This window comes from Solanum pennellii, chromosome 12 (assembly GCF_001406875.1).
Source record: "Solanum pennellii chromosome 12, SPENNV200".
Classification (NCBI taxonomy): Eukaryota; Viridiplantae; Streptophyta; class Magnoliopsida; order Solanales; family Solanaceae; genus Solanum; species Solanum pennellii.
Window position 1 is genome coordinate 33807788 of NC_028648.1, and position 13911 is coordinate 33821698.

Here is a 13911-nt window from a genome sequence, read left to right on the forward strand (position 1 = left end):
GACTGACAGTCCATAGTTGGCTTTGTTGCTGGCACCTATAACTTCTAAAAATCTGCATTTTCTTGTTCTATTTTGGATACGGAGTGTTACAGTTATACTATGATTTTTATGATGACTCTCCTATGAACCCATGTTTTCAAGTTATGATCATGTTACTTGGGATTTTGATTATGAAAGGGAGAGTTTTAAGAAATTAATCATGTGCTGATAGAACTAGATGATTCTATGACTACACCTATATTTAACCCATGTTTTCTAAATGTTGATGATTGAAAGTAGGTACTGAACCTTGAAAGGTAAACTATGGAATGTTGCATATTTTTATGAAACCTATGCAAATATTTTAAGGATGTTTTGAGATTGAAGTAACATGGTCATAAACCTGAATTCACAATTCAAATTTAAGGTAGAGTTTAGAGTTAAGTTTTGAGAATTCTTTTGAACATTCTAAGAAAGTTCCTTTGAGTCCTTTATTCTTCTACAACTTCTAGTAACTTGTTTCCATACTCGAGCAAGTGAGTATGAGAATGAAAAGAATATATTCATGAGTCTACCTTATCATCATGAGATCCTCCATTTCATGAACCAAAACTCTGCAATTTATAGTTCACATTCAAGAGAGAGTTAAAAGTAGAGTTCAAAAAAGCCTTTGAGTTTAATCGTGAATTCTTTGAGATCCATCATTGATTTGAACTAGTTTTGAGAAAGTAAGTAAGAGAATGAGAAAAGTATATACATGAGTCCCATTTATATATGTAGAACTTCGAGTCAAGTCGTTCATGCCCACAACTTCTGCATGAACTTCATTAGTTGAGTACTTTTGAGAGGAGTAGCATCTTCGTATTCTAAGTCTTGTGTAACAAGTTTCTAATACATTTGAGTTTATATTTCTAATCATGAGACTATTAGATCTTACCCATGAAGTCCTTGAGTTGAAATGTTTAAGCCCTTAATTTTTCATGAACCCTATAAGTCGAACAACCTTGGGATGAGAAGTGTCTTTAGTCCTTGAGTTAGTAGTTCATGTTCATAATTCCGCATGAACCCTCCAAGCTGAGCCTTCTTTGTAACACTCCAAAAAGTCAAGACCTAAAATAGAGCCTAACATGAGTTTATAAAGGTTTATATACTATTTTATTACCTAAAATATTGTTTAGAAGTCATCCGAGAAGTTTTAGAGCCAAGAAGTCAAAGGACGTCCATGACGTCCAAAAACTAGCCTAATTGAACTAGTTGACGTTGCTATGTTTGGAGATGGTTTCAAAGTGTCTCATGAAGTATAAAACTTGTCTAAAGACTTTGGTTAGGTAGAGTATAGTATAGAGGGTCTAAATGTCCAATAACGACGCCCAAAGGACTACCCGAATAGTTATAAAGGAGGACCCCGACATGGGTGGGCAGGCTGCCAAAACAGCCTGCGAAAGTCAAGAATCAGTGGGCTTCTGCACGACGGGCAGATCACACGACCTTACTGACCCAAAATTTATTCTTTGGAAATAAAATGTGTGTTGGCCCCGCGATGCAGAGCCACTTCCCAGATTCGGTAAAATCATTTTTTTGACTTTTAGACTTCATAGAAAGACCAATTTAGGTGAGGGGTGTTTTGGGTAATTTAGGAGGTGATTATATATAGCCTAAGGGTCATTTTAAAGTCATTTTTTCACTCACCCAAACCCAATTACCAAAACAAACCCAAAAGCTCTCACCTCTCTCTACTTTCTCTTCCCAAATTCCTCCATTGAAGAAGGAACAAAGCTTGAAGAAGAGGATCAATTTCTCTAAGGTTTCACTTCAATGTTGTGGATTTATCTTCATTAAGATATTAATTATTCACTCTTGGGATTCAATTCCCCAAAAAGTCCTTTCAAAGTTGGTTTTTAAATTACCAATTTCATGAGTTTTTCCAATTCTAATGGATTTTCTTCTAAACTTCAAATTGATGATAAATTGTGATTTCGTATGACTAATTGAGTATATATTGTTGATTAATTGATGAAATTTCATGTTGATCATGTTCCCTTCCCCAATCTCCCCAAATCTGGGATATTGGTCACAAATTGATGGGAATAGAAGAATGAATTGATTATTAGACTTGTTTTAGCTATTCTAATTCATATATTGATTGACTATGGTAATGTATGGTTGGGATTGGATCTTATTCTTGATAAACTTATGATGAAACCCTAATTCCCCGAACCCTAGGTTATGAATTGATGTTAATTGGGATAGTGATGATGCAATTGACCTAGTTCTTGCGTTAATTACTATTTATTGATGTTACTACACCTATTGTTGGATGTAATTGATTGGTTGATGGTAACACCATGATGATGGCTATTGAAGGATATTGAGTAAGTCTTTATGATCCTAACCTTTTCTTCAATTATGATGGCTTGTTATTGATGATGCCTAGTTCAATTGAAGCATGACTTGTGATTAGTCTAAGTAGGTGTTGGTATGATGTTTAATTGAAATGCCTTCAATATGTGATAGTGAGATTATGTTTAAGATGAAATGATATAAGGTTGGTTATGAAGTAACTATGTGCCTTATTATGACATGATGATGATGTTATGCTAATCTCACATATGAGGGTTGCCATGAAAGGATATTCTCATACAATTCCTAATGATCTAATGACAATGACTATACAAAGGATTAGACCCTATGACCTAAACTAAGTTTATGATTAATAATGAAAGACATTTCAAAAGTGACTCTATCTTATCACTGAGTGAACTTGTAGATGAGAGGTGACACCTCCCCAAGGAGGGAAGGTAGGTTTCACCATAGTCCTCACGGGGTGGATAGCCTCATAGTCCAAAAAGGGCATAAAGTGATGTTCCATGACAACCCCCAATATCCATAAACTATGTTTCCACCATAGGAATACTAGCTAGTTGATTCACCTAGATTCTATGTTCATGTTTTGTAATACTTTTGCCGGTGTATGGTTTTACAACACCGGATTCCACACTTAGCACTTGTGGTCTATGTCGGTTAAGGCAAGTGTTCCCGAATGTATAATGAAGTTATGGACTATACACTATGTCTTGCACTAGTTTGCCTTGAGGGATTCCTAAGGAGTTTGTTTTTGTGGTCCCATAATGTATATGCTATGAATATGATGACTTTACATGTTAATGATCCTATATGTTGTTACTTTCATTTATGAACATGCTATTGGTCTATATTTCTAAATGTGATGATGACTACTTTTGGTGCTACATAATATTAAGTTGGAAGTTGCTTATGATCCTTTGTTTGGTTTACTTGATTGAGTAAGTTTACGGAGCTTTACTTGGTAATTGCACTTGTAGGCTAAATGGTGGGTTATGAGTAAAGGGCTTGCCTATATTATGATGTTATGAACTCTTGTATATGTTGACTTGACTATAACCTGTTGATGTTGGTCTTGTGTTGTACATGGGTTTTACTTATGGCTTATGTGAGTATTGGCTTATATGAGTTCTTTATTGTGCATAAGCCTTTTCAAAGTACTTTAGCATGGTTGTGAATAAATGTCCCCTTTAGTATCACTTCAATTGTTTTATGTGCATATACTCATACTTAGTACAAGTGTGTACTAACCCCATGTTAATGTTCACTAAAAATTGTAGGATCCAGCCGTTGAGCTTAGTTTAAGGCCATTGAAGACTACTTGGATATTCCCCTAGTGATTGGTAGGCCCGCACCTTCCAAGGACGATGTCAGTATTTTGATATTTGATATTGTTTAGTCTTAAAGACGATTTAGTTCATTCTCTTTATTTGTTGACTTTGTATATGCCTATATAATTAATTTATCGTAATAAAGTATAGGTTAAACCCAAGATGTTTTGTTCGACTTAGATGGTTTAGTATGAGATGTATTCTAGACTTCTTATGAATCTATGTTGATATATATATATATATATATATATATATCATCATATATTATTATAAGTGGGAAGCACCAAAGTATAAAGTTGAATTACTTTTTTGCCCCTACACTGATTAAAATGTTATAAAGTACTTATATTAATTAATTATTAACTACTAATCCAACACAAAAATTAATTATTTATTCATTAGTTATGAGTTACACTTCATCCAATATGACTTTTAAGTATTTTCAGTTTTCTAAGCATCAAGTTATTTGCAATTTTCTAGATGTATATTTAATTAAATTAAATTAAATGGTACAATAGATGCATCAAATCTTATTATATCAACTCCAACACTTGCATCTTGAGAAACATTCGAGACCTTTTCATTATTGTCAGAGGGCAATGCTTCTGATGATTTAGACATTTCATGCAGTCACTCTACCCCTAACTGAAATTTCGGTATGGTTCAAAGAAGGTGAAGTCAGAAACGAAATTTAGGAATATGAATAGCTAACTTCATTAATCTCTCTCTATATATAGTGTAATCTATTGTCATTTCTATACTTTTATCCTCTATATATAGTTTTTGATATTTTTTGTATTTGTTTTTCTTTAATATATATATATATATATATATATTATTCTTGATTTGTTTTTGCTAATTATTAATTCTTATTTGTTATTCTTTTGTTTCATTTTTTTATCTTATAATTTTGAATTCTTCACTTCTCATTCACATCATCAGGTAAGTAATAGATATGATGTTCGTTTCACAAAAATATAATGTAATCGGTAGAAAAATTGTGATATTTATGAAATTTTTTAGTAGTATAAATGATATAGACTTTAGATCCATACAAAATTATTATTTCTTTGAGTGGATACTTTTTTGAAGATGTATACCCAATATTTTTAAATAAGATATTTTAAATATTTCAACCATTTATATCAAGTTTCTTATTTGTGAGTATAGATCACTTATATTATATTCCATAATATGATTATATTTAAATAATTTAATTAATATTTTCCTGAAATGACTCAAAATCTTAAATCAAACAAAGAAATTTGTTCGTGCAATTGGATGTTTATATATCGATTAAATTTTCTAATGCCAATAATAATTAACTATCTCTATAACAAATATACACTATTTTCTTATAAGTGTATCCCAGTAATAAGAATGAATATGAGCACTTTTTCTGGAAAATGAACATACGTATCGTAGATATACCTTGTTATTTTTTCTTTCATCATAGCAATCTTTTCCGTAGGAGTTGAGATATGAATGGAGAAATCGATTGAATCTCCCATGTCTGGACTGCGATAGTAATTACTGATGGGCTTCGTCGATAGGACACTATTTGGATATATGATCTTTTGGTTATCATATCTTAAGAAAACTGTAGTCAGTATATTCATCTCTTAAACTACCATCTGAAACACAATGATCAAATAAAATGCTTTAGTATACGAGTTCAAACACAATGAAACATACGCTTTGAAACGGAAGAATTTCTTGCCTGAACTCCATCGACTTCAACACGATCGCCTACATCAAACGGGTGCATTACAAATAAAAATATGATTGCCTCATATGTCGTCTTGGCTGAGTTTCCGAAGACGAATACTACTAGAAGAATCTGGGAACTCAAAAAGACTAAGAAATGCATAGTAGCAACTATGAGTATAAGGAGCCAGATGACCAATATGATTATCGCCACAAGGACATTTAACATTTGATGAAGCTTGTTTACAGCAGTCTTAGTGTCATTTAACGACAGAGCAAGCGCCCTTCGCTCTCTAAATGCGTTCACCTGGAAGAAAAATACAAAGTAGAACGTTCAAATTCCGTCATATTAGTGCTAAAATTATGCTCAGACTCTCCAAATATTGTCGACAGATGCGTGTCAGATTCTCCAAAAGTAGTGTATCTTTGAAGACTCCGACACGGATGTGGCATCAAAAGTGAAGAGTCTGTTCAACTTAGGCTTAAAAACAATACTTTTCTTTAAAAACACGATCTTCATTTTGTGGCGATGACTTGAAATGAAGAAAAAAATCATCATTTTGAGATGAGTTCCGACTGATCTAACCGAGAAAAGAAGTGGACTTCCTTTCTGACAGAAAATTGGCAAAGTTTCATACTCACCGCCCAATTTTTCAGAGCACGCTTACTTATTCCTTTGGTTTCAGTTCCACTTTCAATAAGGCACATTGTTTTCGAAGCCTCGTCTTCTTTCATAAAACGCATCAAGTCCTCCAAATAGATGAATCTAATGGTAGTCACATATAGTATGAGCATAGATATATAAAGATTTTGTTAGTGAAAAACTTACAAGATAATAAAATTGCAAGATTACAATTGAAAATAAAATGAAGAAAATCTCTTCAGGCTGAGGTGCGGATATCTCGCTCTCTTTAAGGAGATTCAAGCCCACTGCAGCAAATGTTTTCACCGGTCCAGCAGTAGTCCTCTTTGACTTGTCCCCTCCAGGATACAACAGCCTTCACAAAGTATAACTCAACAACTCTGGACAAGAGTTGAGTCCAAAGCTCCACAAAAAAGAACACCTCCCTTCAACTAATAAGAACTCTCTTTTAGACTAACTCTTTCACTCTTTGTTTTCTCTTATGTTTTGTGTATATCCAAAACCAAATGAAGACTACCACTATTTATACTACAAGAAGTCTTCCTAGCAATGAATAGGAAGATAATGGAGGTAGTAAATAGTGAAGATAATGGCCTTAGGAGTTTCATAGGTTACAATAGGAGTTACATAGGTTATATAGGTTACAATGGGAGTTACATAGGTTACAAAGGTTACAATGGTTACAATGAGTAATGGGGGAATTAAGAATGAAATACATTGATGGATAACCAATGCTAATGGATGATGTAGAAGTCATCCATTCCAATGTTCATGCTGAGTATATTGCGGCTACTGAAGCCGGCAATGAGATGATATGGCTAAAGCGATTTCTTCAAGAGCTTGGTTTGAATCAGATGGAGTATATTGTCTATTGTGACAGTCAGAGTGCAATAGACTTGAGCAAGAACTCCATGTACCATACAAGAACAAAACACATTGACGTCAGATATCATTGGATTCGTGAGAAAGTGGAGAATGAATCATTTCACGTCAAAAAGATTCACACAAGTGAAAATCCTGCAGATATGCTGACCAAGATGATACCAAAAGACAAGTTCGAGTTATGCAAAGAATTTGTGGGTATGAGCTCTCTCTAAAGAAGTTGAAGATACCTTCTTCCAGTAAATGGGACTGGATGGGGAGATTTGTTGAATCCATCCCATTGTTTTAGTCAACTTTAGCTATTCAATTGGTACAAGCAATTGTTAAAAATGAATAGTAATTGGAGTTGAAAAGAAAAGATTTGGTAGTTGGCAAATTGGTAAGATTTGCAACCATTTTTGACTTTGCTATGTTTACATATGTCATTAGTGACATAGGTATGGTTTTATCCTTCTATAAATAGAGTATTCTTGCTCATTTGTATAACACACCAAGTTAGAGAGAAAAACCATTTTGAGAGCAAAGTGAGGTATTCCATAGACTAAACAAGAAAATAGTCTGTGAAGAAAAATAGAGTGTGAGCGATATTTTAGTAAGACGGAAATCAAAAGAGTGTTGTTCCTTTTGAGTGTGTAGTAGTCACTTTGAGTATTGTATTCGTGACTACACAGTGTAAAATTCCTTACTATAGTAATATCAATTGCTCCTCTTGGCCCGTGGTTTTTTCCCTTTTTCAGAAGGGTTTCCACGTAAAATTCTTGGTGTCGTTATTTTCCCATTTTATTTCCATTACTTTTACCATATATATTTTTGTGCTTATCCGCGTTTTTCCAACAACAAGAAGTGTTTTCAACAACCAAATGTATGCACCAATTAAAAGACAAATCCAAATACTTGACACATAAGGCAAAACCTTCCCACCAGTCATTTTATCAACTTTTTCATCAAAAATACACATCCAAGCAATCAAAACTAAACTCAACCAAATACAATTCTGCACTGAATTCCTCAATCCATACACGAAATATAAAACGCGTTTTCGCAACAAAAAATTACTCTCAATGAAGTACACAACCAACCTTATAACCCAACCAGAAAACAATCTTCCACAAATCAACACCAAAACCATTACTTCCCATTTCCACAATTCAAGCCCAAAAGCCCTCTTTTCCCTCAATACACTAAACACAAAACTACAACTCAAAACAGCAATAATTAAAACCAAACTCACCAGCTGAAGAATAGTTAATAAGCTAAACTTCACTTTCAAATCCTCATCTGAAAAGAGGTCATCTTCTTCAATTTCACTATCTTTTAACAAAACCCCAGACCTCTGATCTTGCTCAGATGGTTCCATTAGCCTTGATTTTGTCCTGTTTACCAAAAGATTTGATTTTTTTCTAAAAGAAGAGGTGGAACTGCAAACCAAAACTTCTTGTTGTGATTCTGTGATAAAGTTGAAATCTTTATCATTACTATCATTCTTGGTGAAATGGGGTTCTACAGAAATGAACATTTCAGTTTCTTTTAGGGGTTTTGGGGTTTCTCTAAACATAGAAAGATTGGATTTTTCAGCTTGGTTTAAGAGATTTTGATGTTCTTCTTCTTCAGATTTGCAAGATTTTTTAAGTTTTTCCATTTTTTAGAAGTGAAAAAGTTGAAGGTGATTCTTGGCTTGTTCTTGAATGAATCACTATTATCAAGAAAGAACAAAGTAACAGTGAATAAAGTGGCAATTTTAGTGTCTGAAAAAGATGTTTTACTACTATTATTCCTCATCTTTTTGTGGTTTTTTTTTTTTGAAGATGGATGAAGAATCTGGAGAAAAATGAAAGAAAGAAGAGATGATGATGATGGAAGATTCATGCATTTTCTTTCTTAAGTCGGTTCCTCCGTTCGTTCACTTTTACTTGTTTACGTCTTTAAAAATAATATCTTCAATTTTACTTGTCATTTTGAAGACAATATAATCCGTTTCTCAAATTATTTTTCAAGACGTAAGACTTAACATCAATTAGAAAACATGTAAAGTTTAAAGTGGACAAATAAACAGAGAAAATATGAAATATAAGAAAATTGAAAGATTAACAGAATGATTAAAAGGGATAAGGTATATGTACTCCTAAACTATGACCAAAATCATAAAAATGCATTTTAACTAAACTAAAGTTGTATTATCTCTCAACTAATTTATTTTGTAATTTTTTAAACCTTTTTAGCTTACGTGGCATTACAGTATCTCTCACACATCACAACTGCGTAATGTCACGGAGTGTACCACGTAATATAAAAGGTATATTAAATTACAAAAAAAATAAATCTGATTTTAGTTTAGTTAAGACGTGTCTTTGGAACTTCAGTCATAATCTTATTCCTAATTAAAGCAAATATTCTTATAGTTTTATTCTTAGATATAAATATTGATTTTGATCTCACTTTAACTAAATATTTCTTCTTGATTCTAGTTTACTTCGATGAAAAAAAGAACTCATTTATAATTAATAACTATTTTGGAACTTCAGTCATAATCTTATCCTTAATTAAAGCCCATATTCTTATAGTTTTATTCTTAAATATACATATTAATTTTGATCACTTAACTAAATATTTGTTCTTGATTCTACTTTTCTTCGATGAAAAAATAATAATAATTTCTAAGTTAATAACTATTAATCGAGCGTATATATCAATCAAACAGGATGAGTATAGACTTCTATTAACAGGTAACAAATCTGCAATATTTATACAATATGATTCATGTCAGTTACAAAGTACTTACATGTAAATCCCAATGATAAAAACATTAAATCATAACCTAAGAAAAGTTGTAGCTAATCTACTACCACAGATCATAGTTATACAACACTAATAGTTAACGAAAATTACACTGTCAGTATATATAACTTAACTTAAAAAGGTAAAATGTGTATTATGCATTCTGCTTCCTTAATTGTTATCCAAGGCTTCTTCTTTTGCTACTTTTCTCTTCTTCAACCATCTGTGTTTAAGCAGAGTTTTCACAAACACAAAACAAATGCAGAAATCACATTGAATCTAATTCTGCTACCACGACGAGTACCTTTTTGGTCATGTCTTGTAAGATGACAAGTATCTCGGAGAATTCAGGTCTTAAGAGCGGTTCTTGCTGCCAGCATTTCTCGAGCAAGTCCACCAACATTGGATGAGTGTTCGCGGGAATTGTTGGCCTTAGACCCTATAGTTTGTATGTTAGGGAAATTCAACTAATGTAGAGAGCACAAACTGATATTAAGTACAAAATCTGTTTTTACTAGTAAGTTTTCTGTGATCGAACCATGTATAGTACACGTATGAGTTATCAAGTAGAAATCGTTCAAAATTCAAGAGCGCGTATGAGATATGTAATACCTTCTGAACCACAGCCACTGCAGCTTGTAATGGGGTCAAGAACTCGTAAGGAAGCTGATTAACATCAATAAAAACGATTATTGACACTGAAAATTTGTAATGCCAAGATAATGCTCATGAGGAAACAGAAATGATACAATTACTTGCCTTATAATAAACTTGTCAATATTAAAGTTTTAAGCAAAATGTTAATAAAACACACATGAAGAAGCAGAAAATGATTGAAAATGGATGAATCAACGAACGTAACAGTGTTACCTTTCCTGTTAACAGTTCCCACAGTACAATCCCGAAGCTGAAAACATCAGCTTTTCAATCATAAGGTCTGTGTCCAATAACCTTTGTAATATCAAACAAACGAAATAAAACTCATGAGGTTGACGTGAAGAACTTGAGACTCATGTTATCTTATGGAAGCACGATAACAGTTATCACGAAGTTAAAGAAAGTAAAGAAGAGGGACGGAGGGTTAACCTCAGGAGCCATCCATCGATATGTTCCTGTTTCTGCTGTCATGACACCAGACTGAACTTGCACACGAGCAACACCAAAGTCAGCAACCTTCACAACCTATAAAGCACAATACATAAGCAGTCTGCATAGATATAAGGATCGATGATCACCAGGAAATCAACTTCATTTCTTACGTGATTTTCATTCATTAAGAGATTAGCAGTCTTTAAGTCTCTATGTATTATATTATTTTGGTGCAGATAGCTCATCCCCTTTGAAACATCAATAGCAACCTTGAGTAACACCGGAAGCCTGAAAAAACCTTTCGTTTTATGCAGAAAATCGTAGAGACTTCCACCGGACATAAATTCTGCATAGAAAGTAACATATGAAGACAAAGCAAACCTCGAAAGACCACGAGTAAGAAGACAACGAGAAACATAACAAAAGACACAAAGATTTAACGTGGTTCGGTCAATCGACCTACGTCCACAAAGGAGATGAGCAATCCACTATAAATATGAGAATACAAAATACAGAGAGAAACAACCTCAACCAAATTCACTCAGAATACATGGGAGGTTCACACAAGTGATAACGTATCAAGCTTGTGACCCATAAATTCTCCCTCTAACCAAAACTCTCAAAGTCCTTAAGACTACATTGTGAATGCTGATTAAGTTAGAAGGAACATGCCTCTATTTATAGAGTCCTAAACCTTTTCCTACAAGAAAAGGATTAGTCAATTTAAAGCCTTTTCCTAAAAGGAAAACCTATTTATGGTAAGAAATTTAGGGCAAATAAAACCCAACAAATCTCCCCCTTGGCCTGAATTTCTGACAAACTAAATTTGTCCACCTTCTTCACTTAATCTTCAACAACTTGCTTCTCCTCTCCATAATCTCCTTTGCAAAATTTATGACTCAACACAGAGAACCTCTCTAAAACAATTTCTCCAACAAAATCTTCATTACTGTCAAAAAGGTCACAGCTAAAACTACACCCGCCAAGATAAACACCTCTTTCTAACCTGGTTCAATCATCGATTATCGAACTACTGAACCTGACTTCATCATTGAATCTGGCTCTGATACCACTTGTTAGGACCGGAAATAAGCAGGTGTAAACGCGGAAGCTAGCAAAGCAAACCTCGAAAGACCACGAGTAAGAAGACAACGAGAAATATACCAAAAGACACAAAGATTTAACGTGGTTCGGTCAATCGACCTACGTCCACAAAGGAGATGAGCAATCCACTATAAATATGAGAGTACAAAATACAGAGAGAAACAACCTCAACCAAATTCACTCAGAATACATGGGAGGTTCACACAAGTGATAACGTATCAAGCTTGTGACCCATAAATTCTCCCTCTAACCAAAACTCTCAAAGTCCATAAGACTACATTGTGAATGCTGATTAAGTTAGAAGGAACATGCCTCTATTTATAGAGTCCTAAACCTTTTCCTACAAGAAAAGGATTAGTCAATTCAAAACCTTTTCCTAAAAGGAAAACCTATTAATGGTAAGAAATTTAGGGCAAATAAAACCCAACAAATTCTTTTTTAGGAATTAATTGGTAAAACCACACCTTTGTTCAGTTTAGAAAAAATAGAATTCACGCTAGGGCTTGGAGAAGAGAGAAAAGAAGAGAAAACATGAGAAAAATCAAAAATCGCTAAGAAAACTCAAGCTTTGCGTGTAAAATTCTTCGGTGGTGATCCTTAAAAAGGTATGCAAGATCACGTAGTATTGGGTTAGTTCACCCACACGTCAATTTTGTTTCTGCTTATCGAATTTAAGTTGTTTGAATGTTAAGAAAGTGAGTTCTTGAAAAACATTGTTGAAAATTTGTTGGATTCTTGATAATTGTGTTGATTGAAGTTTCTTGTGGATTTAATTTGTGTTTCCAGGATTAATTTCGGGTTGAATCTATTATATATTGATAGTACTAATGATCCTAAGTGTTTGGGGAAAGGACCATGGAAGTTTAGAGGGCTTAGAGATGAAAAATAAAGGAGAAAGTTTGAAATAAAAATTTAATGTCAACAAATTTTAAATTAAAAAAAATTAATTAAATAGATCAGGTGACTTTAAAATAAAATATTCATAGTTGAGTAACTTCGTAAGAAAAACACTTATAATTATGTAGGTTTTGAGTTAAAAAAACAAATTTAAGTGATTTTGCAAAAAAAAAAACGCTTATAATTGTGTGGGTTTTGAGTTAAAAAACAAAACTGGGTGACTTTTTAAGGAAAAAAAATTCATACATAAGTTAAGTTTGAATTAAAAACCAAAATTAACTAAATTTCTGATTTTTTTTTTATAGTTGAGTGACTATTTGAAATATTATCTCTTAAATTATCTTTACTTGAACAACACTTTATATTTGTGATCCGGTGAATATTGACACATTTTGTATTATTTTGTTCTCATGAAAAGCATATGTCGGGTGAGATTTCATATGGATGTAGCGATGAGTAAGTAGTGAGACGATAAAAATATATATTTCATAGGATTGAGTGAATAAAATAACACAATGAAGTAACAAATACGTAATCGAATTGAAATAAATCAGATGAGCAAATTAACTATAATGAGTTTAAAAAACACATTTGCACATTACAATGATACAACATAACATACATTATTCTCGTAAAAAAAAAAAAGCAATCATATCTACACATTACATAGTTTCTTTGACAGTACACAAGAAATCAAACGATTCAACAAAATCAAAGCGATCGTCGGTAGTAGAGTACAACTCAATAGTCAATACCAATGTATCAAAACAATTGTTTAGTAGTTAAAAAGAACACTACTCTAGCAATCAAAAGAAAGAGTCTTCTGAATCGAGTCCGAAATCTAAAGGGTATAAAATTTTAACAAAAATTTTAAAATGGTATACAAATTTTTATTTTAATCAAAATTAATAACAGATAATATTAAATAATAGTATTAAATAATATTAGTATTTACTGTATACTAATCCTAGTCCTATTAGGATTAGTACTCCTTAATCCTAGTCCTATTAGGATTAGTACTCCTTCCTATATCTCCTATATATATCTCCCATGTATTCCCTTATTAGGTGAACACTTCAATACAATCAATATTCCTTCATGGTATCAAGAGCCAGAAAACCTAGATCTTCTTTTCTCTAGGTT

At 32.8% G+C, this 13911-nt stretch overlaps 1 protein-coding gene and 1 long non-coding RNA gene across 3 annotated transcripts; both read right to left on the reverse strand.

Annotated features, from left to right (window-relative positions):
* Nucleotides 1-4945: 4945 nt before the first annotated feature.
* LOC107006192 (mechanosensitive ion channel protein 4-like) lies at nt 4946-8939 on the reverse strand. Of its 2 annotated transcripts, XM_027913392.1 has the most exons (4): nt 8135-8257; nt 6021-6144; nt 5392-5685; nt 4946-5305 (listed from the first exon to the last, which is right to left on the reverse strand). In XM_027913392.1, exons 2-4 carry the CDS (start codon nt 6120-6122, stop codon nt 5294-5296), a joined length of 408 nt encoding a protein of 135 aa, XP_027769193.1. In that variant the 5' UTR covers nt 6123-6144; nt 8135-8257; the 3' UTR covers nt 4946-5293. The 2 variants fall into 2 exon arrangements, with proteins under 2 accessions (XP_027769193.1, XP_027769192.1); XM_027913391.1 differs by lacking the exon at nt 6021-6144 and having other exon boundaries at nt 4978-5305; nt 8135-8939.
* A 759-nt stretch (nt 8940-9698) lies between these two features.
* LOC114075049 lies at nt 9699-11105 on the reverse strand. The gene is made up of 6 exons (XR_003575375.1): nt 10938-11105; nt 10765-10860; nt 10549-10629; nt 10291-10344; nt 9983-10117; nt 9699-9901 (listed from the first exon to the last, which is right to left on the reverse strand). It is a non-coding gene; the product is annotated as an uncharacterized LOC114075049 (long non-coding RNA).
* Nucleotides 11106-13911: the final 2806 nt, after the last annotated feature.

What these genes read in the sequence shown, in the direction of transcription:
- LOC107006192 (XM_027913391.1), bottom strand. Translation starts at nt 8,542, where the DNA reads ATGGAAAAACTTAAAAAATCTTGCAAATCTGAAGAAGAAGAACATCAA. An exon ending in TATTAACTATTCTTCAGCTG is followed by an intron (nt 5,686 to 8,134) that starts GTGAGTTTGGTT and finishes TTTTTCTTCCAG; the next exon opens with GTGAACGCATTTAGAGAGCG.